General features: G+C 38.5%; 1 protein-coding gene across 2 annotated transcripts in view; it reads right to left on the reverse strand.

Moving 5' to 3' along the window:
* Positions 1 to 24,763, reverse strand: part of igsf3 (immunoglobulin superfamily, member 3) — a 114,470-nt gene that overhangs the window by 63,166 nt on the left and 26,541 nt on the right. Inside the window, exon 2 of one of the 2 annotated variants that reach the window (XM_008400850.3) lies at positions 22,251 to 22,628. In XM_008400850.3, coding sequence (XP_008399072.2) covers positions 22,251 to 22,628 — 378 coding nt within the window. Of the gene's footprint in view, positions 1 to 22,250; positions 22,632 to 24,763 lie in introns of both variants that reach the window. The other variant, XM_008400840.3, reaches the window with a different exon arrangement.

A 24,763-nucleotide genomic window follows, 5' to 3' on the forward strand; every position in this document is an offset into this window, starting at 1 on the left:
AAATTTCTTTGACTAATGTAAGGTTCCAAAATATGTCAGTCTTCTTATCTAATATATTCCATTTGCGTATGAAATCATCCAAGCAGAGGGCTGAGTTGGAAATTGGAGGTCTTAATTATGTCTCTTTCGTTGCATATTAAGCATTGCATTTTCCGTATGCAACTGTCAAATGAAGGTAAGACCACTGGTCAAACGGCAGAAGTTGTTTCTACTGTCTGAAAGCAAACCATTATCAGCAAAAGCCGATGGATGGATGGATGGATGGATGGATGGATGGATGGATGGATGGATGGATGGATGGATGGATGGATGGATGGATGGATGGATGGATGGATGGATGGATGGATGGATGGATGGATGGATGGATGGATGGATGGATGCTAAAAGTACTTTTTATTTCTCTGCTCACAATTTTCTTTGTCCACACTTTTCAAGAAAAACATGCCTGCAACATTCTAAATCCTCAAGTAAAAAGCAGCTGGACTAGTTCTTTATGTCTTGAATCCATTTCACGTCTCAGCCAAAAAGCTTCCCATGATTCACCGGCGCTGTCCACAGTTTGGCTCAGGGTTTAGGTCTTTGTCACTTGAATATGCAAACATGTCATCTTGCAACACCAACAGTTCAGTTGTTTAGGTCAAATGTCTGAAGGTGTGAAAAAACACACCTAACGAGACAAATCAGGATCAGGGCTGTCCTATATGTGTTAGAAAAAGGAAACCTGAGGATGCCACCCGCACAGTTTAGCACTGGGTTTTCATGCTCAATGTCGATGGCTTCACTCCAGCGTTAAACCCAAATTGAGCTCACTACAGTTCTAATTGCGAGTCTTGACCCAAAGAGCTGCCGGTTTTATGTCGGGCCGTTCGTTCTAGGTAGTTTTTTAAGTTATCTAGTATACAGCTCGGAACCTTCCTCTCTGCTCTGGACAAATACCACACTGCTGAACTTCTATTTTGTTGTTTTATCCCTGGGGTGAATGCATTCCTGTCAGAGAACGGTGTTATGTTGAAACTGTACCAGAATATTCCACTTGGAAAATATCCTTCTGGTTCAGTTCCCTTCTATTTAAAAACGTAGGATTGTCATGTCCCGCGTGACTGAGTATATATAATGCATCCAAAATTACAGTGGAAAATTGCAGAAATCCAGTCTCTGTACATGATTGTTTTCTATACATTGTTTTTAAATGGATTAAGAATGCATTTTAACTGTACAGCTAAAAACAAGTTGCTCAAACGCCAGTGTTTTAAATGTGAAACTATAAAGTGAATGTCTGACGCTATGTTCAAATGATCCAGCAGAACTCCACACTGTAATATCACATGACTCCCAATCAAATCAAAAACGGTGAAAAAGAAATGGAAACAGAAGAAGTAGGTGAAGAGATGGGGTTATAGCTGAAAGGGGTGAGGGGATATGAGAGGTCTCAAAGTTGCTTTTATGAGATTTTAGCGTGGAGATGTGAAGTCTTCTGCCAACAAAACATCACTGCCAGTGGGTGCGAGAGTATGTGTGCATGTGTGTCCTGTTCTCGAACATGAAAGGTCACAGCAGCTGAAAGGGAAACTGGCCCCCACTTTTAATAAAAGGATCTCCAAGTATTCTTTTATCTCTTGTTACACCGTCATTCATGCCCAGCCCGCTTTTCTCCTCTCGTCAAGAAGTCCTTCCATCAGTCCACCACCACTTAATGCAGTTCTTGGTTAGTGTAATTTTATTTATTTATTTTTTTACTGTAAGTGAACTGACTTATCAGCTCCTAATTATCACTTCTTCTGTTTTTCATCACTTTCCTCCTCCAGTTCGTCATCCTCCTCCCGATGGCTTTGCAACACCCGATTCCATAAACATAGTGTGTGTTAAGGGAAAAGATGGGATACAATTCTCAATCTTGCTCTGTGAAGATAGACTGTTATAAAATCAGTACATTACATTTTATATATATTTTATAACAAATCTATGTACTGATTGGAAATTCATTCATTCATTCCCTTTAAATTTTTCACATTTTGTCACCTTACAGCCACATACTTTGGATTTTACGTGATAGACCAGCACAATGCAGAATGCCACCATAAGGGGTCACAAGCCAGTGATTCCTTGTGCCAGCTCCAAGTGCGGATAAACGCAAAGGATCAAGAGTCATTACTTACTATAAACACCTTTTTCTGCAAATACGGCCACAAATTTTGGGGGTATGTCTCTACCAGCTTTGCAAAACAGCAACAACATTGTATCTGTTCTTTGCAAAATAGTTCACATTCAGTTTACAGATTGGATTGAGAGCATTTATGAATATACATTTTTTTAAGTCTCGACAGGCCTGTTCCTTCTAATGCGTTAATATTCTTTCATCTCTAGTTGAATTTTAATTGTTTTGCAGCTTCTAGAGCCAGGTTCACACTGTGTGATTATTGGTCCTCCAAGACAAAATATTTCCTTATAGAAAAATTGTGAGAAACTCTCAGGTCATGAGCCTTACTCTGTGATAAATTGGTATTGGTATTTGTGAAGTTAGTTTTCCACCTTTAACATGGAGGGTAAAAAAATTCATTTCATCTGACCAGAGCGTTTGATTTGACCTCTAACATGGCAAGAGGAAACAGACATGTTGTATTTTTGCAGATGATCATAATATGGTTGACTCTTTAAATGTGAAGAAATTTCTCGAGGTACTTGAGTTTATATGTGGGCATCAGCGACACTTCAAAGTTTGACTTATTATAAATTTGATAAATCATGTCTCCTTTTTTCACTTGGCCTGTCACACAATATTTCATTAAAAGTCATGATGTTTGTGACTTTAGCACAAAGAGAAAATCTCAAATTTATTTTTGGGAAGCAGCGTCATCTTATGTTTCAGCAAAAAAGAAACAAATCCAAGCTCCTAAAAGAGTCACAATAGGGATAAACAGTCAACCTGGGTGGTTTGTAAACCCAGCCAAACACACAGGTAGTTAAGTCTGAAGGAATGACAGCTCTCTGACCCACTCAGATTAGTCAAGTAGGCATTTCCACTATGGTGCAGAGGTATTCCCCCTTTTGCACACACACACAAACAACCCCTCACTGAGGGGTGTGAGTCAGCTACACTGTGCCCCACAGTCTCAAAGGATGTGCTGCTCATTAGCACAGAAATTTGGAGGAACACACAGGAGGTTAATAACAGAACAAACTGGAACTAAACAGGACTTACTGCCATGTATTCCACTATAAAACAGTCAGGAGGCTGTTCATGATCTCAGCATCACATGTGTTGTAAAGTGTTTAATCTTAATAAACCTATATTTTCTGAGTGTAATCTTAGCATCTACACAACCCCCTATACGCCTCTCTGACACTGATGCAAAGGATATAAAGTTGTCTTTAAAGAAAAATGCTACAGTGAAGCAGCATCTAAAAGAAAAAACTGTCCAAGAGCACAGATTAAACAGACACACACACACGCACGCACACACACAGTGAGCTTGGGAGGCCCGGGGGGGACCTTGAGGTATTGACCTGGTCTTTAAACTCCACAGATCTCCATCTGATCGTGAAAATATATGAAGTCCCAGAACAAGCTTGACCTAAACCAGTGCCAAATGATCCTTTGAGTGCTGTAGGAAACCTCCAGAGGCACTAGTTTCTTTCCAGCCACGGATTACAGATTTTGCTGGCAGGTTGTTGGTTTATATTAACATGGCATTATAAGAATAAGAAAAACTTGAAGTATACAGGAGGGATCTTCAACTCCAGACTTTGAGGGCTGATGTCCTGCAGTTTTTAGATACGTCTCTGCTTCAACACACCTGAGTCAAATAAGTAGGTCATTAGCACGACTCTGGAGAACTTCACTGCACACTGAGGAGGTTATTCATCCATGTCATTCAGGTACGTCTGAAAGTCCCTTGAGGACTAGAGTTTAAGACCCCGGTTACATAAAGCTAGTTTAGCATTTTTAAAGTGATTTTTTTCTTAAATATATTATCAAAACCTTAAAAAGAGAGATGCTACATCAGAGAGAGTTTGTAGAAGATTAAAGACCAGATTTTTGTCACTTAAAAACAATTCAAACTGAAAAGGTTCTTTCCATGAGACCATTAGCTCTATTGTTCTGCCTGTTTGGCTGATTGTCAGCCCAGCTGGATAGATTCCAAACAACTAGTAGACCAGAAAAAGCCACAAAAAAAAAATAAGAAATATATATATATATATATATATATATATATATATATATATATATATATATATATATATATATATTTATTTATATATAAATATAGCAAACATCCAAAAGTTTACTTCACTTTGTCATGCCTCTCAGGCAGCTCTACACAGTCAGCTGCATCAACCAGCTTAACTTGGATAAGAATAGGAATGTTGTTTGGCTTACAAAATGGCATGAAACTAATAGAGGGAGTGCATATCATTAATACCCATTGATACTGTGTTGTCTCCCATAGATATAGCATCTTCAGCTCCAGTTGTTTGAAATTGAAAAAATGCGCTAAGACAGATAGGCTAGCTGTTAGCCTCCGAGAAGTTCTTTATTTCTTTACAAACTCACTGGCACTCAACATATTTTTACTACAGTTATGATTTTACAGAACCTTATTAAAAAACAGTCAACGTAATATGGTCTAGCAAATAAGCAAAATAGCTCTGGGATTCATCTAAATTCCTGGTCTAAACTAAAATTCAATGCAATTCTGTACAAATGATGTAAAATAGTCTCCTTATTCTTGGCTGCAAGCAGGGATTCCAACTTCCCATTAACTGCATACATAAAAGCATAAATCTTCCTGGTTGCTTCTGCACCCCAATTACTGCTGCCACCCTGGGCAACTGCCCATATGACCCATATCTAAAAAAAAAAAAAAAACTGGTGATGTAGTCTTTCTTGTAAAAGTTTTGAGTTGTACATTTTTTCCCCATCAAGCTGTATACTTAATAAATCCTAAGAAATATGAATTCTAAACCAAAAAGAAATTAGAAATGATACAAATATGTAAAAATGCCCCTCCAGAAAAACCAATAAAGAACTCGGGGCTGCAGTGAAAGTCTCTTCTTGGAAAGTCATGATCAAGAGTTGGTGTCATGTCTCGCCTCTCCAGCATTGACAGAGTTGACTCTGCTCCCCAGGCAGTTTCACAGCTATGCAAGTTGTGACAAAAAACAACCCACATGTTGTTCGGTAAACAACTCGGTAATGACAACAGAAATGACTCACATTTTTGACAGGTGAGACGGTGACGCACAGGTTACTTCAATGACTAAGAGGCAAATGTCCTTCACACTGCTTTGAACACCTGACTTTCTAAACCACTAAAGTAGAACTGAAGGAGTTCTTTGAGATGAGATAGAACATAATGTCCATGTCTGCCTTTTATTCATATACTTGAGAGATATGTTCTCAGCTTTCCTCAGAAATAACAATTCCAATTGACTGGTACAAAGAAGCAACTTCCTTCCTTCCTTACACTGCGAATGGAGCTCATTTCCATCAAACTCTACTGATAAATTTAAATAATTTTAAAGTAATCTTGATCCTTGTTCTTTATTAAGCTCTTCACTGAACAACAAAATATTGTATTGCTGTTTTTATACACCGCACATGAGCCACTAACCGTGCAGAGTATAACGCTTCCCAAATTGCATCAACTGTTCTCCGCGTCCCAATCCTTCTTGTAAAACAATTTTAAAAGTGAAATTGCTGGGAAAGTAAACCGTTTTTAATTTAGCCTTTAAATAACATATTGTATTAAAATGAGGACAGACATTTGCAATAAACACAATGATTGTAAAGGTTTGTTTTTGCTCTAAGTGCAAATAGCATTTATAGAGCCAGCATAGCATGCCAGCGATAAAAGGGAATAAATCTTTCTCGGGTGCCTCCAGAAATAACCTAAAACATAAAAGTAAACACACTTTACTCTTAGGGAACCCACTGCATTTACTCTTGCTTTAATATTCTAGCGGTAATATCTACTAAACAAAACGGCTGAGATTAATCATGATAAAAACACAATGCTACTTACATGAAAATAAAGCAATTCAGAGCAGAAAAATCTTTTGTGAGGATGATCAACAATGACGAGACAGTGTTTAGTACACTTAATGTTCTAGGGAAAGTTAATTATGGTAACTTAAATGGATACCCTGGATATGTTAAGCTTGTATTTTTGTAACTACTCCTTATGTATGAACAAAGTGCAGATAATAACTTTGTGCTTGTGGAGCCTAGATTGTCCTCGGTTTTATTAAAATGAAAGTCGAGTAACATGATGTGTTTTTCTTCCTCTGGAATCAGCTCAACATTTGGTTGTCCTGCCCTAGTTGGACGATCCTGCACATTTTCTTCTACTGTTAACAAGTCATTTACTATCGGTATAAACTACAAGGAATGCGAGATATTCTGACTGACATCCTGATATTTTCTAGCTTAATCTGAATAATAACCTGTAGAGATAAATGGCAGACAGTAAGTACGTCTTTTATAAATTTCTATGCTTTTTTGACTTTGGATGTTTTGATTCTTTTCATTACTTTTTTTCACTTTGTTTTTACTCAAATAATGAAATAGAGGAATTTGTGGGTTGCAACTCTTTATGTCCTTGAGGGTTAGATTTAGAACATGGAAAAGGCCAAATTATTTATAAGCCAAAATTCCAGGATTGAGAGATGTAGACTGTAACTCATAAATGCCTTTAATATTATACAGCTAACCTTGTAAATTTCGTCTTGTTTCCTGCAGCAGCAAGCATCTATTTTATACTAAAACCTCCAACTGTCCATAAAAAGGTTGCAACTACACAGCATCAAAATGAGACTTTATATATATGTATATAGAAATGAAAAATACAAATAATAAAAAAGTATTTTAAGAAGATTATCTCCAGAGGCAGAAGAATCTAAATAAATACAATATCTTGGCTGACTGTGCTTATTGAGCTGTAATTGGTTTCATCATATTCTCACTGATGCAGAAATATATAAATACACAGAAATGTAAAAAGTAAAATCCCTTCATTCTAAGAGTTTTTGGGGTTTTACTTAATGTTTTGGAAGTGTTTTCATTTAACCTTCCTCTTGATCTAAGTAATATTAATGGTGAATTCTAGTCTAAATAATTTCATAACCTGGTAGAGCTTAAGATCAGTGTGAGGGGCTGCTGACCTGTCCAGGGATGTAGCCTGCCTTTTACTCGATGACAATACATTTATATTCTTTATAAGTTATAAATGCTTTTATATAAACAAAGTGAATTAATAAACAAAATGGAAAAGAAAAAAAAAACATATTAAGAATAGTTCTGCTACAACAAACATCAAGGCTCCATTTCTTTTACAGATAACTACATCAAAGAGAATGATGTCGGCTGTCTACATGGGTTTCAGCTCTGATGTCTTTAATGAACAGAAAAAAAAAATTTAACCTTTAAGTATTCCACCTACCAATTACTGGGATCAAGGTAAACTTTGTCAATTTTCATTACTAACTAAACAGTTAATATGACCGACAGTTAACGTGTCAAAAAAAAAAGTAAAAAAACTTCCACAGTTTTCACAGTGTATTTACAGAGCTTTATTTTTGCATATGTCCATTCTTTCTCATTGTAGAAAATAATTCAACAATAGAGTCAACAAAAGGAAAAAAGGTGGGAGAGCAAAAGAAAAGAAAGGTAGGCAGTGAGTGAAGGCTTGAGCTTTGTTACTGGAGGACGGTGACGTGCAGTTAAAAGGCTGAATGTTGTGATAAGAGAGGAATCCGTGGTGAGGAGAGGCTTTCTAATACGAGACGCTGTTTACACAAAGGCAGAAGAGGAGGAATTAACTCTAAGTAACACACAAACACTTAGGAGCTCACATTCATATCTATACGGCATATACACACTCAATACGACAACCGCGTCTCATTGAGGCCCAGCCAGGAAGAAGAGCTTGACTGAGTGTGCTGCGAAGATGGAGAGTATGCAAGAGATTAAAAAGGCAAAGTGTGAGAGGAGGGGTAGTCTGAGGAGAGGTGGGAGTATGAAAGACAAATCTTCCTAAGAGCCGTTGAGGAGTGCCGTGTGCCAAGCTATCGTTGACAGAAATCCTTTTGACTATCGAAGATGTACTCATCATACCTAAACACATCAAATATTCTTCCTGCCCCTCAAATCAGAATTGCACTCCTCCTCTTCCCCTCCTCGGTGTCTTTATCCCTAGTCTTTTCAACTTTTCCATCATTTTTGATTATTTCCAGGATTCCAACTCATTTTTCACATCCAAACTATAAAGTTTTCTAGGTAATATGTTTTTTTTTTTTTTTGTGAGTTTGTATTTTGGCCATTTCTTACTGCAAAAGTTCACAGTGAATTTTTGTGTCCGTATCTCAGTTGTTTATGCTTTCAATATGCTTAAACAACTGGAGGTTCGACTGCCTGGACAGAGTAACCTTTTAGACATTAAAATACCGACTACAGTCTGCAAAATACAAATATTTTTAGAGTTTCTATTTCCATAGTGCTCAGTTCTTGAATAAACAAATGCAGTTGCAGACATTCCCAGAATTCAAGAACTCTGAATATCCAGTCTGCCGGTGTCTTTAACAAACACAAACTCCAACAAACACTGTTTACTCATAAAGACAGAGAAACAAACAGAGAGCTTCCAAGACACAGTTTATGTGTTTTCTCCATGGCTGCGGTCCTGGAGGTTCTTATTACATGTTCTGCTCAGGCAGCCAATAACAGCGTGTGTGCTCGCACAGAAGCACACAGATGCGGCCACGCAATACTTTGTCTACCTACAGGCACGGACACCACAGCCCAGCAATCGTTCATGCAGCCTCCCACTTGTATTATATAAACGGATTTTATCAGGTATACAACAGTCCAAATAATTCTTAGGTTATCACTGCCAAGCTGTGCAATGCTGATTTTTCCTCACGTTTTTTTTTTTTCCCTTCTACACCCCTTCCAGGAGCTCTCACTGGTTACCTTCATCTCTCCTCCATTGTTGCTACAGCCCCAGATGGTAAAGCACTGTGACCAATTAAGACCTCCCTGAGGACAGGACCAGCTATAGCCCCAGCCATCTGACCATTTTTATCTACTAGTGAGTGTGTGTGTGTATGTGAAACCTTTTATAGCAAATCACTGCATTTTAATCAGAGTACAAAGCCCTTGGTTTTAGGCAAGTTCCACACACCTGCCTCCCTAAAAAGCGGCACATTGCCACGTAGATCCCAGGGCAGTCGCCGTAATGATTATAAATCCAAAGCCAAGAGGATCTAGACTATCATTTCGTGTAAAGCAGAGGTCGAGTGTGAAGCCAGCCAGAGGTGGGGAAGCTAAGCGGCAGCACATGTGTTGTATCACTGTGAGAAACGGTGTCACAGAGGGACCGCGGCTAAGCGAGGGTGGCGGTGCTCTGTCACCAGGCATCCATCCAGCAGTACAGCAGATGAGGGAGCAACTGTCTGTCTGAACTGCCAGCACAGTGGGGAATTAGGCATATGTCATCCCAGCTCCTCCCTTCTTACGTTCAAACGCCTCGCTTTGACCACATAGCCCCTTGTTACGACTGTGGCATGAGAGCACAGGTGCCAGCATATGTCTGCTCTCTGCCCCCGTGGTCAGTTGCCACGAGGTTAAAACTGGTTTTGCATCTGTCTGTGCGAATGAGCACAAGTGATGTAACCACGCATGCAGGTCACAGAAGCAAAATTAAAATGTAAAGGTTTCACAGAAATAAAAATGGTTTCATAAATGTGGGTTCTTGAGATTATCTGTCTAGTGGACATGTCCAGTTCGGGTTCAATCAGTTAAGTGTTTTAGATTTTGAACTAAAAACGAGCAAAGGTATAGCTGTCAAATTTAGAACCAGTGGGAAGGTGCAAAACAGATTTTAACTTTGGCATCACTGGGGGCTATCACAGAATAAGTTGCAGTATTTTCACAGTGTTTTCACGGTATTTATATCTTGTCTGTCACTATTTCTATTTTCTTAGCAAACACCCAAAACACTGACAAACTATTTAAAACACATGGGAGCTTGTTAAAACCTATATATATGAACGGCAAATAGACTGAAGTTGTATTTAAACATGTCCTTTTCTAACCATACTGACCCCTGAAACAACTTTTACACTGCAGTACATTAACATTAACCTAGCTGAACTCACAACACTCACATTCATTTACAATATGCAGATCAATAGACCCTCTCGGTACCTTTCCTAAGGACACATTGACATGTGGATGTGGAGGCTGAAAGCTTATTCACAATCTTCAATTGGGTAGATGACTGTTATTCCCACTATCCCATAAATACCCATCTTTAACCAGATGTATCTGGTTAAAGATGGGTATTTATGTACCTATCTGTATCCAATCGATTGTACTAGATTAAAAAAAAAACACAGAGTAGAATAAAAACGTGTCTCATTTATCATAAATGAAACAAGGTGTCAAGATTAAAGCACTCCTTCATCTCTGACGCTCTAAATAACAGCTTTGATTTATTTCACTTGGTAAAGTCACATGCTGATACCTATTGGATAACACTTCATGGCAAGAAATATCTGACTAAATGTGTCCCTTCCTCAGGTCTTACCCCCATTTCAACCCGTCTTTCCTCGATTTCATTCCAGTAAGCAGACTATTTGCAGCATACCTAAAATATTTTGTGTAAATCTATTATTTATGTAGCCAGGTGTTTCATAAAATCAGTGAATAACGGACCCATAAACCTACACACATTATATAAAACTCACATATATTTTAATAGTGTTTGATTTTATTTTCTGCAAACTTTGTATTGAACCACATTCCACATATAGTGATTCTTGGCCAACATGTGAGAAATTATCCAGCCCTGCTCAAACCTTATAACTGTGAGCAGCCGCTAAATTGTAGATGTTGCTTATAAGTACGGAAAATTGCAAGCATGATATAAAACATTACTTTAGATCACTGAATGTCAAAGCCATGAGCGATACTGTCCCAAAAGATCACCTAGTCAAGCAGACACAAAGGTGTTTCTTACTTTGGATTTTATTCATTTGCAGCAGCACCAGCATTTCTGACCCAGACTTTAGATGGAAATGTGACTTGCTTTACCAGAATAACTTACCCTCCCAGGCATTATTTTTACTTACCTTCTGCACAGCACTTTAAAAACAGCTTTCGGTTAAGCTTTACAGCCCACACTTTAAATCCCATACATCAGACATGTTAACTTAATCTCAGTAAACAGTGAGGCTGCATGTGTTTACTATGCAAATACGCTATGTTTGATTCTAATCTCTAAAGCTCAATCAGTGGAACTCTCTCCTTCTTGTGCCTTTCCCTTCCACAAGACTACCAATGAAGACAGCACATGTACACCATGAAGACAACAGGGTGCAGTTGCAGGAAACCGGTGAGTGTGCAGATGTCCAGGCAGAGCGTTGCAAAAACACTCTAGTGACATTTATGTCATGCACACACTTGCTGACTCTGGCATACTGGAAAACGCAAAGTCAAACACAAAGGAAGAGAAACTCCAGACCCTCAGTGAAATAACAAAAATGGTGCTGCACTTAACTGCAGATATCCATGGAATAGAAAGTGCTTCACTGAAAGCCCTTACCACACTAAAGATCACGGTGGTACACAAGCCAGTGATTTTTACCTAGAAACCTTGCGAATTGGGTGCAATAATTGTAGAAGAAGATATCAATGCGTCTCCTGAGCTTGAAGGCATCTCCAGAATACCCAATCTCCTCCTCTTTGATGTGTGTGGAAGTGCATTATCCAACACCAAGAGCCATGAGTGCCAATATCTTTGCATTTCTCTGTTCTTTTACAAACAAATGCAAACACATGGATTTTTTTATGGGATTATTAAATATCCAATTTAGAAAGGAAAAAAAAATCATCTGTCGCCTTTTGCAAAAATGATGCTTCAGATAACTAAAATCACACAACATAGTAGGATCTCCAGAGTCTCTGATCACTCACCATATGGCTGGTAAAGGCCATTATCCTGCAATTTTGAGTCTTTACCAACACCATTAACACAAACACTCATTAGTATTGCCCATTCACATCCAAATTCATATTGAATTCTTATTCAAACTGTGGCTCTGACCTGCTAATCCCAAAGAGGCAACAGGTCCCTTTGCTACACTAGTCAACAAAAGGTGCACCTATCTTAACTCCATATAAACAGTGCAGCAAAAACCCTCTGCCATATGATGTTTAGAAATTTATTAAAATAGAAAATAATTCTGTTGATTATCTGGTATTAAATCTTAGATTAAAATGCTACAGTAGTTTTTCTCAAAGTTACGCCTGTCCTCCAAACCAGCATCCAGATGATGTGATTGTGTGACTTTGTCTGATGAAATAAATCTAAGCTACAATTTTGAGTCCCAGAGGTGAAGGCGGGTGCTTTAAGCTTGGCACCCTGTGTTATAGTTGAAACTATAACACAAAACTATTCTTGAGTTTTTGGCCTGTCCCACTGACAGTCAGCTATTCAAAATATTAATGGTGGTGTCTGGTCTCCATAAGGAAAATGGAAGTATTGTTTAATGACCATCACTGAGGAAACTCAGGAATATCAGCAGAAAAGTGAAAGCAGACAGATTAATGAAAAATGTATGAAAAACAGCATACAAAAATAAAACTATTTATTAAAAAAATGTTGTGCAAATAATATATTGCTGAGAGCATTGATGGTTTTAGAGTCTCACACCTGCTGAGCAGAAGGACCTGAAATAATTCTCCACAACTATATGAGGACAAGTAAAAGGCAGACTACAATATTGTTTGCTGATTAGATCGATGATATATTTACTCTATTTGTGAAAACAACCACCCCACCTCCATATACTCATATTGTGTACCATCTTGTCTCATGACCCAGATATATTGTTACACCCTTACTTCAGAGCAAAGTGGATTTTTCTGCAGCCTGAAGCCAACAAGAGAATTTGATTTATGTTTAATAACTGGCCCATTCGCTTCACAGAAGTTCTTTGGCCTGAAGACCCAAACTATTGAGTTTAGTGTTTAGTGTTGCTGAGCTTAACTAGCTCAGACTCGGGCTGTCCAAGGTTAGAGGTTAACCTTGTGTAGGGCTTTACCACCAACACTGGACAACAAGTAAATATCTGCACAAAAGACAATAGAACTTAAGGCAAGAAAAGTCTGGTACTGGAAGCCGTCACTCCTAATCGCTGCAGTCAATATTCCTTAGCAAAAATTATTTGTGTTGCTTTTTAAAAGCTTCTGATTATTTCTGAATATTTAACTTAATCAAACTAGTCCATAGTTGGCCTTGTAAATACATAGAAGTAAGCATTTTCATAATGAAAGTATAAATATTAAAGAAAATGTATTCTATTAAACAGATTTTGTTTATAACAATATCATATCCTTATGATACAACAAAAACAAGCAAACTGATCAAAACATATCAGGAAATCTAATGTTAAACTCAGGATTTGTAGGATAAATAGTTGAATGTCCTTCAGGATAATTTTTACTTAATAAAAAAATTATCTTGCCTAACTTCATAGCATGACTGATAAGGTCAATATAGCTAGTTTTTTTTTTTTTTTCTAGAATTCTGCTAAAGTTAAACTGTATTTGCTTAGTAAGATCTTAGCTTAGGAGCAGAAACAAATACAAAAAACGCCAAAGGTTCAACTAATTGAGACCTTATCTGAGCCTCAAAATGTATCAAATCATGTTTGGTCCATTCTGGTGGGTTAAACTGAACACTTCTGTTAGAATAAAAGGACAAACATTTTGTTTTTAGATGACTGCAAATGAAGAAAAGTGTGTTCATAAAGATTCTTTTTCATGAGGCTGTTTCTTTGCTTGTCTTTTTACTGTTGGCAGCGTTAATGTCCTGTCTGGTTAAAAACCTAGAGTGATGGATTAGATTTAATTATCTCTAAGCCTGTTACAATTGTGTGAGTTTTAAGATCCCTTTTTTAGAAAAGCATTTACTGTGACGCCAGGTTCTTAAGGGTTGTCAGTGGGTCATGTTTTTGTATTTCTGTATTAAATTATAAAAGATTCAAGATTTGTAGCCTCGTTACTTCGGTCCCCCATGACCTTTGCAGTATATGAACATCATTTGTTCAGTAACTAAGTGTCCTATTTCAATGTTGTTTAGTGTTTCCAGATCCTAAAGATGAACCACAGGAAGTAGTTTTACAGGAATAAAGGGGTTCGTATTTATCTAGCCATTTAAATGCATGTGATCAACACTGAATCTGTGCGCTGTACCCTAAGGAGCAGCATAAAAATTCAAGTTACCTGTACTGGTCATTAATGTGGCTTGGTGACTAGCCCTGAAAGTGTTTCTATTTGGATAATTTAACAAAAGTACTTAACTACCAAGATAAATTATCTGATATGCAATGGTTAAGTACTTTTTTTTTTTTTTTCAAATTAACTTGGAACTTTTGTTCAGTCAGTATGGGGGCAAAATGTGTAGTGTGTGACCTGGACATTAGTTCAAGTCGCTGCAGATGACATGAAGGAAGACCTACAGGCATCTTGAAGTGTCAGTGAGATAATCTACTCTAACAAAACCACATTAGACTTTAAATCTCTGACAAGGGAAAGCACATCTCAGAGAGCTAAACTGTAGCTGCCTGTTACAAATTTGCCGTAACATAACGAGTAAAAAATATATCAATTATAGAGTATTTTTAACTTCTCCCACCTTTTGGGTTATTTTTAGACGTCTCCCAGTGAATTTGGGCCACCGGCGAAGGACAAAACCTGCACACAGCATTTAGGGCAGCTTGTTCCGCGGTAGTGAAGACATTAAGGTGTCTTAGTTTTCATTGTTCAGCACTCCTTTCTTCACAGCGCTACATGCTCTACCCAGGCGTTACATTGTCAACTACAGTGATCCACGGGTTGTTAAACCTCTCCTCAGTGCTGTTCCTTTGAAAGCGTGTCCTCCAATGGGAACACTTCAGCACCATCCCTCTTAGACTCAATTACGGGTGCGACATAGTTCCTGACTGACAGCTCACTGCTGTGTGTGACTGCGTTTGTGTTTCCCATTGAGTATAATTCATATATATGTGTGCATCTGTGTCCAGTAGGTTGAGTTGCAGTAACGCTATTGGCAGGAAGCCCTTTTCTGCTAAAGTAGATGAGATGTGCAAGGGAACGGCGAGCTAGACATGGCGATAAAAATCTCTTTCCATTTGGAGAGCTGCCTGGTCTGGAGCTTACAGCCAGTTCGAGCAATCACACACACACAAATCGAGAAAAAGAAAATGTAATTATAAAAGAAACTGAGAGGCGATTGTAAGGCCAGAGTGAAAGGTGGGAGAGGAAAATGTAAGTGTCACTGTAAGGAAAGATGAAAAAGATAAAGATGCTTCACAGACCTGTGCTGTCGATCAATAAGAGATACAAAAATGTCTCGTCTCCTCGTTTTTCCGTTCTTTCTCTCACACCTTCTCCTCTAGTAATAACATCCTGTACGTCTTTCTTGCTAACACAAGGCGTCATTGAAGATTTCTCTATTTCTCTGTCTTATTTAATCACTGCTTGGAGTTCAATCACACTCATGTCTTTCCATTTCATTGACAAAGCCATAAACCAGCATGAGTAATGCCGACTTGGAGCTGATGTAAGGACCAAGGAATCAAATCCTGAGCAATAGGCTTAGGAAGGCAGTGGGATTCAGATGGAAATGCAGAACTGAAGAGGAAAACGGGAAGTGGGCTCCATGTGTCACCCGGTGTAACAGACAGAATGTAAGATGACATCTCTTCGTTCGGCCCCATCTTATTAAGAGTAGAGGAAAGCAACTTTAACTCTCATGAGAGAAAAAAAAAAAGCAGGGGCGACACACAAATCAGATATGAACATGCACACACACGATGCTGAGCTCAGCAGAAGATTGTTTCAGCCTCTCTTGCTGCATGTTGAGAGGAGCAAAGCCGTGTCCATGCTAACTAAAAAAAATAAAATAAAATAAAAAGAAATTGCTCCTGTTAATTATCATGTTCAGAAGAATTCACAGGAATGTTTGCCGGTGTTCTACAACATTTCAATAAACAAGGAAATCAATGAAAATTACAATCACTTCAGTTGTTCAAACCATACAACTTGCATCAACTTATTCCACACATGAAGTGATTTCAAGTGGTTATTTCTGGTCATGTTCATGAGTATGGCTAACAAATAATTTCCTTTAAAAGACAATTTTTAAGAGAGAAATGTTATGGTCACCACAATGGGGACAACTACCAACATGGAAGTGGTTAAGTAGGCAGTGACCAGGCAAATTACCAAAGCTTACTAAAGAAGTTGGCAGTTCACAGAGTGCTGTATCTAATAATAAAAAATAAATAAATAAATAAAAAATATAATAATAATAATAATAATAATAATAATAATAATAATAATAATAATAATAATAATAATAATAATAATAAAAACAAGTTGAGTGATAAGAAAAAGTGACCAACCAGAATTTGAACTATTTGACTCACACAGATGTCTACGACTATCTCCTTCCTTATGTTAAGCCACTTCAAGAACCGTTTTTCCTGGGTTAAAAAACCCAAGGCTGCTATTCAGTGGTTCATAATACTGTTGTTGTTGTTGTTGTTGTTGTTGTTGTTGTTGTTGTTGTTATGAAAGTAGGTTTTCCATTTTCTCTGGAAATCAGAGTTTAAAAAAGATTGGAGAGACACAGAACCGAATTATGTGAGTTGCAGTGTGAGGTTTTCACTATTGGAGATGATTTCAAGAACCTTTTCATCTGCTGGTTTTGGTCACACAGTTTTCTTTACCAAGTCCAAAGTCAGCATATTCATCTAGCGGGAAGTTTGAAGCTTCCCTCTGCTGATAAGCTTTATGGAGATGCTAATTTAATTTTCCACCAGCACTTTATGCTTTCCCACACTGCCAACACCTGATTTAATGAGAATGGGATCACTCTGCTTGATTGGCCAGCACTATAAGATTTAGGTAAAGAGAAAGATAAGAGACATCAAACTAAACTAGTGAGTATCTTACCTTCAGCAGCATGTGCATGAGTGGGTGAATGACTGAATGTAGTATGAATCTCTACGTTCAGTAGCGCTGAATGTAGCGGTCTTTGGACTTGATGAAGACCAGAGATTTCATCAAGTCTTTGGACTTGATGAATTGCTATACATACATAGGCCATTTACCATATAAAAATGCAGAAGAGCCTAAGGCCACTTCTTCTTTAATCCCTCAGCAGAGTCAAAGCCTGATCACCTCCCTGCACACCACATTGCTGCATTAAATCATGCAAAAGTAGCCCCAGCCAAGTACTAAGTGTGTATACTGCAGAGTACATGAATATACTATTCAGGAAGGTGGCATTTCTGTATTAAAAAATTCTTTTTTAATTAGTCTTGAGTTTGAAATAAGTGTTCCTTTGGTTCATATTACAACATATTTAGATTATTATGCAAAAGTACCTGTTCAGAGTAAGGGCGTTTCACCAGTAAATTAAAACCCCTTTTTTTCTCTTCTTTTAGCAGAAGAATGAAATATGTAGGTCTTAAATGGAAAGAAAATGAAAACTGAGAGTTGTGGTTTCTTCCTGTGGCTTTTTCTAAAAGAAGATTTCAGTAACATTTTTTTCAGTGTTAATTGAAATTTCTCTGTCTCATCGCACGCCTGTTTCCTCTGTTTCTTTCACCATTTCCTCAGTTTATGCCCGCTAATTGCATTTTAGAACATGCACGGCAGCGTGCAGCTACATTAACCCCGAGAGCCGCATCAGGGAGAGGGAGCTTTTTAAAACGCACGCCAATGGTGCTAGCTGTCATGTGGGCTATATACCTGTGGGAGGTGTAACCAACCACAGTGGAGTGAGACCCCATCTTGTCATTTATTGGTCACAGACTCTATTTCACATCATTCGCCCTGCTCGTCTCCAACGCTGTCACTTCTGTCCCCATTTTTCTCCTTTCCAATTTTCTCATCTCTGCCTCCTAATGCCATCCATCTCACTTTCTTTCTTCCACATCACTTTAAACCAAAGTTCTTTTTCCCCCCTCATGTCTGACACCTGGAAATAAGGTTTCTCTCACTCGTCAGCAGTGAATAAGGAGAACAACCAAGTATGCCATTATTGGAATTTTACCATTGTTGTCAGTCCTTTAAGGATTATATTTTTTAAAGAAATCATTATCGTACAGGATACAGATAGCCATAAAATTCTTTTTATTTTCCATTAGATTCATTTTTATGGTGCATTCTTCTGAAGTGGGGGTTCACTAAAACGTCATGGTGTCTCTAGGCCAGGGCTTGTTGTTCTGTGAGCTGTTGGATAAGCTCAAACACAGGCTGGTGCGTAGGATAAGAACAACCATGATGGCCATGTCATGCTGTTGTCCTTTTTTTTCTTGCAATCTGATGTGTAGGAGGAAGTCAAACACGCAAGCATGCACACAAACGTGCAAACATTACACAGAGAAACATACACTCAGACGAAGCAGATGGGAGCTCAGTCATATTTCAGCTTTAGAAAATTGATGTATGGATGTTGTAACTACAATAAGGCTTAAACAGCTACAACACTCCAAGGTTAAATGCGGACCTTGTATAGGACCTAACCACTTACACTGGACAACTAATAAATATTGCAGCGCAAGGACAAAGCAACTTACGGCAAGAGATGTCTGGCACCTGGAGACATGCAGCCTTCATAGGGATGTAGTTGTTATTGCTCTGAGTCTGGGGATTTAAAAACTCTAAACATCATTTTGTTGCTACAAGAAATAAAAGGTTTGCTCGTCCATCCACTTTCTCAATTGGTTGCTGAAGTAACAGGTCCCAGCAAACTCTCCATGTCTTTCCAAATGGTCCAAACATACTAATAATGCTTAATTGTGGTGAGAGGTGGAATGTAAACTGACCAATAAATTGAGATGTTTGATCTTTGGTTCATCTTTTTCTGTTTTTCCCCCGAAGGCACTAAGTAGAGTGAACCAAACTTTAATTTGTTTCAACTTTGCAACTTCATAGAGGGTGAAATAGAGGATGGGTTCTGATTGCTGACTTTCTGTGAAAAGTATGACTGAGATGCAGAAACAGGCGTCAGGCATATGTGTGTGCAACTTCATGTAAATGGCATTACAACACATGACAGGCAGGCAGACAGACAGACAGACAGACAGACAGACAGACAGACAGACAGACAGACAGACAGACAGACAGACAGACAGACAGACAGACAGACAGACAGACAGACAGACAGGCAGACAGGCAGACAGGCAGACAGACAGACAGACAGACAGAAAGGTGTCCAGATGTGCTGCTAAAGCAGTTTTCCTCCTCAGGCATCAGGTATTAGATTCCATGTGAAGATCACCATAATTACACTACAGGGAAAATGCAACAGAGGAGGAACTAGATCACTGTGAGTGAGGCTGAACCATCACTACAAACCTCACTACAGAGACTTGAGCTAACCTAACCACACACAAACCTAAGGAAAAGTGAAATATGTTAATATATAATCTGAAGGTGACTTTGGACCATTTTTAGCCAAGGAACTTCTTGCAACAGTTGCAGTCCATGTCCTAGGTAAGCCTGTGTGGTGACTCTTAAAACTGAATCCAGCATCAATCCACATTTTGTGAACTCCTCCAAACTTCTAAATGGATTTGCTTCACAATCCTCTTAAGAGTGTGGCAATCCCTATATTTTGTTCAACCTTTTCTACCTTACTTCTTCTTTCCACTCAACTTTCCAATCACATGCTTCCTAATTTTGCTCCAGACTTTGCCAATTCACTCAGCTTACCATTACTATGCAGAGATACAGCATGCTGTGAGGGGTCAACCTTTTTTTGTAGGGGATGTAACCTAATTTTGACAGCTGTTAATGACAATTGCAGGAAAACTGTCAAGACCCTATGACGTCTGTGGCCACAACTTGGCCATGAAACAACATTTCTGTCATTATATTGTTTAATTGGTCCTACGTAACATTTTAAATATCAGAGAAACTGAAACCTAGATTTGAGTAAAAAAAAAAAATTATAAAAATTAAAACAAGAGAAGGCTTGATATAAATCTGTGTGTATGTAATCAAACGTTTTAAAAGATTCAAATAAATTAAGTTTTTGATGGTTGTGAAGATAGCTGCAGAACAGTCCTCTGGCATTGCCCTTTAAGTACTTTGTTTTTCCAAAAGTAAACCTTTTGCAATAAGGGTCGACGGTGATGAAATAAGTAAGTAACCTCACAATAGAAAACACAAGATGAGTGGGAAAAGGAAGAACAGGGACAAGAGTGGAGGAAGGACAACCTATTGTTTGCTCACACCATGAGCCACGGCTTCATGCAGCCATCTGGGGATTCACAGCGGGTTTGTGCCATGGCAGGGAGAAAAATATGGGAGAGACCCTGCAGTGGACCCCTGACCCTCAGAACTGGGTTAAGAGGTTAGAGACACAGAAAGAAGCTTGGATAACAGTCCTTCAATACCTCTGTTCACACACTCTGTCTAGCTCTTCTCTGTCTCACACACACGCACACACAGAGATCTATAAATACTGTGTGTTATCAGCAGCACTGTTTCACAGCGTCCTGCAACTGAGCCCTGCCCTACATTCAGATCGCACTGAACATACTAGAAATTATAACAGCTGAAGTTATAATTCAGCTGTTTGAATATCTGTTTTTATATTCAAAGAAATATAAAAACAAAATAAATAAACTAAATTCATATGTAAGACATATCATGTAATCACCTTTCAGACAGCAAGGACAGCTGGACGTGATGCTTGCCTAAAAAGAAAAGCATTGCAAATACTCATGTTTCATACGACTCCACGGATTTTTGTAATTCCCATTTTCAGCATGAGGCATTTGGTCTGAGCCTTGGCCTCAAGAACGGGGTCAAATATGTGACGGATAAAGCCATGAAGTTACGAAGGGAATGGAATCCACCACTGTGGCAGCTGTGACTTCAGAGCTGCCTTTTGTGGAGGGGGATTAGATCTAAGTATGCATCTGAAAATGAAGGAGTTGAAGGGGAAACTTGTGCTGGCCGTTATGAAACAGTCACTCATTTTGCCAACACAGTGGGTATGCTACAGAAACAGCCCCTAGGCAAGAAACAAATAGGTGGGAAGAAAGTCTGTGTTGTGTGTAAGATTAAGAGATTGGCTTTCTCCAGGCAGACGGGGCGGGACTGGGTGAAACTAGAATGACAATTACAGATACTTCAGAGAGACTTTCTTCTTTGTGTATTTCCCCAGAATTAAGAATCAACGATCAAACATTGATTCACAATGAGGGCGTTTTGAACATGCCCTCATTATTCAATTCAGAGTTTTGTCCAACATTTGCTCTTAAGCTTTTAAATACTAAATACCACCTCAGAGAATCCTAAATCCTCAAAGTTTATTTATCATAATTGATAATAAAACAAAAGAAAAACTTTACACTTTCAAGATGAGTAAAGTTAAGACACTTAAAAAATGGCATTGATGTTTATTGTATAATAAAACTGACAGAAACTAGGAAATGTTCTAATTAGCCGTTGACAATACTAAGGTTAGAATCGTAAACAGATTTAACCGAGTTCAAAATAATTAACATAATTAACATTTTTATTAATACATTTGGACTGGATTTGATCATCTCAAGCTCAGAATCTGAAATAACTGTCTGAAACCTGAGCTGGATAATTGTACACCAAACAGTGATTTAAAGCTTTTGTGAATCCGGGTGTGTGTCGTTTCATCATATGTGCTGGGTGTTTGACTTGTCCGTTGTCTCACAACAACTAAATCCAAATTTCCAGTATCCCCCGCAAATGCTCCAATACAACTTCTGGGGAAAAATTATGTCAAAAGCAACAGGTTTTCAGAAAGCCTTTAAGAACATATTGTCTGAAGATTTTTAAGAGAGACCAGTATTAAATTGTGACTTTATTCTCAAGAATGTATTCAATTACTGCCATCTTCTTTTGTTATACCTAGTAAACTCTACTCATAGCAAAGATTTTGCAAAAAAGGCTTTGCAGAAAAAATCTAATTTATAATTCCAAATTCAGTGTGTAATAAATCAGTGTAATGCTAAAATTGAAATGTTTGCATGGCGCCACTAAGAAGCTCAAACTTCCACAAGCTTCACATGAAAAAAAGCCATTTCTAATAGGTTTGTCATCACCTAAACAGTGGTGGGTTTATTTTAGATTTCCTGTTTGTCACTTATATGACAAATGACAAGGTGTATGTTCACAGACTCACCGGTGAGGTTGGTGCGCGCGCTGTAGGATCCCAGGTACCGCCCGTCCGTGTTGGGGGTGTAACACTCAAACACGCCTTGGTCCCTGGCCTGCACTTTGGTGATGTGAAGAACCGCTGAGTCATCGCTCAGCCTCTCCACAAAAATCTCTTTACTGTTCACCCTCTGGGCATACACAGCATAAGCATAGTCTGACTGGGCTGTGCTTACAATCCGGATCTCCCGTTCCGGTACCGACGGTAGGTACATGGACCAGTCAAAGTCTTGTTTCAGACCATCTTTGTAGCCTGTCACGTTGCACCAGATGGTCACATGGGAGCCTTCTGTCCGGACCAGGGGTCCGCTCTGGACTGTCACAACCCTCTGAGCAACTGCAACGCCTGCTGCAAGATAATAACAGAAAGAGAAGAAAACAAAAAAGAAAGAAGTGAAGGTGGGGAGAAAAGAAAGGAAAACACGAGTTAAAAAGCTGCGATTTAAATATTTAACACTGACACAGTTTAGACACCGTACGTCTCCCAGGAAATACAGAAAAAGACTGACGCGTGCAGCTAAGCCTTCTGGGAGCAGTTCTTGCTGAGGTAGAAATGCCCACGGACAATCAAAAAAACACGGCTTTTTAAACGGCACTCGAGAAGATCACCGTGACTGTTGTCGCTCACTGCTATTACATGCACTCAGACATTAGCTCTTCACCTTACACACAGCAATAGGGCTGCACTACGCCGAGGTTAGAGGGAGCCATCTGGGAGTAACGTGAGAGCTCAGCGTGAGCAGGTAAAACACAAGCCTGTGAGACGCATTAAGGCTGTCAAGCTGCAAAGAGAACAGGTGCTTTTGAAGTGGATAATAAACAGTGTTTACCCTGATGCATCCCTAATCTTTTTGTCATGCCATGATTCCCGAGCATGGATGAGAACAAACTGTGGATTTGAGTCAAACTGAAACATCAGCCAGGCTGACACAAGTATTTGTTTATTGGCAACACACTTGGCACAAACATGCCAGGGATAAACATAACGCTGAAATTCCCTCACAGAGTTCACTTTTATGGTCATTTTGGAAATGTATTTTACCAGGCGGACAGCACTGCTTCTCAACACAAGTTACGGAAATTGTCTTTTCTACATTTCAGTATGGTATTTGTAGTCCTCACCTGCAAAAGGATCAACCTATAGAGTCAATTTAAAATGTTATTTTTTTTTTGTTTTGTTTTTTTATCTGGTCATTTCAAAACTTATTTTCTGACACAAAAATAGCCTTTGTGGCCACAGCCCTCTAAAAAAGAAATGCAGTTTATTATATGGTGACATGCTGTCTGAAACCACATAGCATAATTGTCTATTGCTGTCAAAGAATGATTTTTCTTACAATAGGATGCTAAATTGGTGTGTGGCTTCTTACTGGCAACACAGGAGCAAAACAATACCAGAAAACATTCAGATTTTTTTCATATATTGTATTTTCCGGTTTATATGTGGATCTTTCTTCAACCACCAGGGGGCTCTTTAGCAGGAAGTGTGTCCTGTAAACTGTGGGTGTTTTGTTTTGCATGGTGCATTGCTGCCATCTGTTGGACTTTTAGGGAACTGCTTGACTATTATGTTATTTAATCAGTACGGTTGTTTGCTAGCAGTAGAGCAGATGAACACACGTGTTTGTTATGAACGCCGCATTCCAGGTCGAATTCTTCGAACCAATGCCTGTACTTAAAAAACGAGCCTTTATGTTAACATATGAGGAATTCATATGTTAAAGTTACTTTCCCTCAATGGAATATATACTAGTCAGTCCCACAGACCGTTTCACTAATGGTTTTTGCCCATGTGCTTTCTGGGTAAAAATCAATCGAGAAATTGCCTGTGTTAATAGCACAGGCAATTTTCAATAAGCTTCTTAGGTCCAAACTGATGCATTACATATGTCACAGGCAAAGTTAGCGACTGGGTAAAATTTAAAACCTTAATACAGCCTATGCCTCCAAGAAGCAATTGTTCCTCAATAGCCAAGAGCCCAGACTCTCTGTACAAAGCAAAGTCTAGTGCAATTGGCTGGTTTTAACTAGTTTTTAAAAAAAGAGTGTACTTGTACACATCAAATGTTTTTAAATCTTTTGTCATTCAAATATTTTTTTTTTCAAATCAGTATTTTTTACCGAGGTGAATTACAGACCGGCTGGAGTGCTTCTAAATGTCTGGGTAGGGTACCAGTCTGTTAGGTCTCCAAAGTCCTGCTTCTCAGACAACACATTTCCTAACTTTCTTCTCCTCACTGGACAAATTGGCATTTAAAGAGTCTCATCATTATGCTTTAGAGTTAAAAGGAAAAACTTGTAAAAATTAGAATATATTATCTTTTAAAAATTGCTGATATTGGATCTTACAGTTCTTTAAACTGTAAATGGAATAAAGCCTGGGCTTTTCCTGAGAACAGACACAAACAGGCTGCTGTGTAAAAGCCCCTTTGTACAGTGATCATTACCCATCTTTGTAACCTATATTTAAGGATACAACAT

This window comes from Poecilia reticulata, chromosome 2 (genome assembly GCF_904066995.2).
Source record: "Poecilia reticulata chromosome 2, P_reticulata-male-v2, whole genome shotgun sequence".
NCBI classification, from domain to species: domain Eukaryota; kingdom Metazoa; phylum Chordata; class Actinopteri; order Cyprinodontiformes; family Poeciliidae; genus Poecilia; species Poecilia reticulata.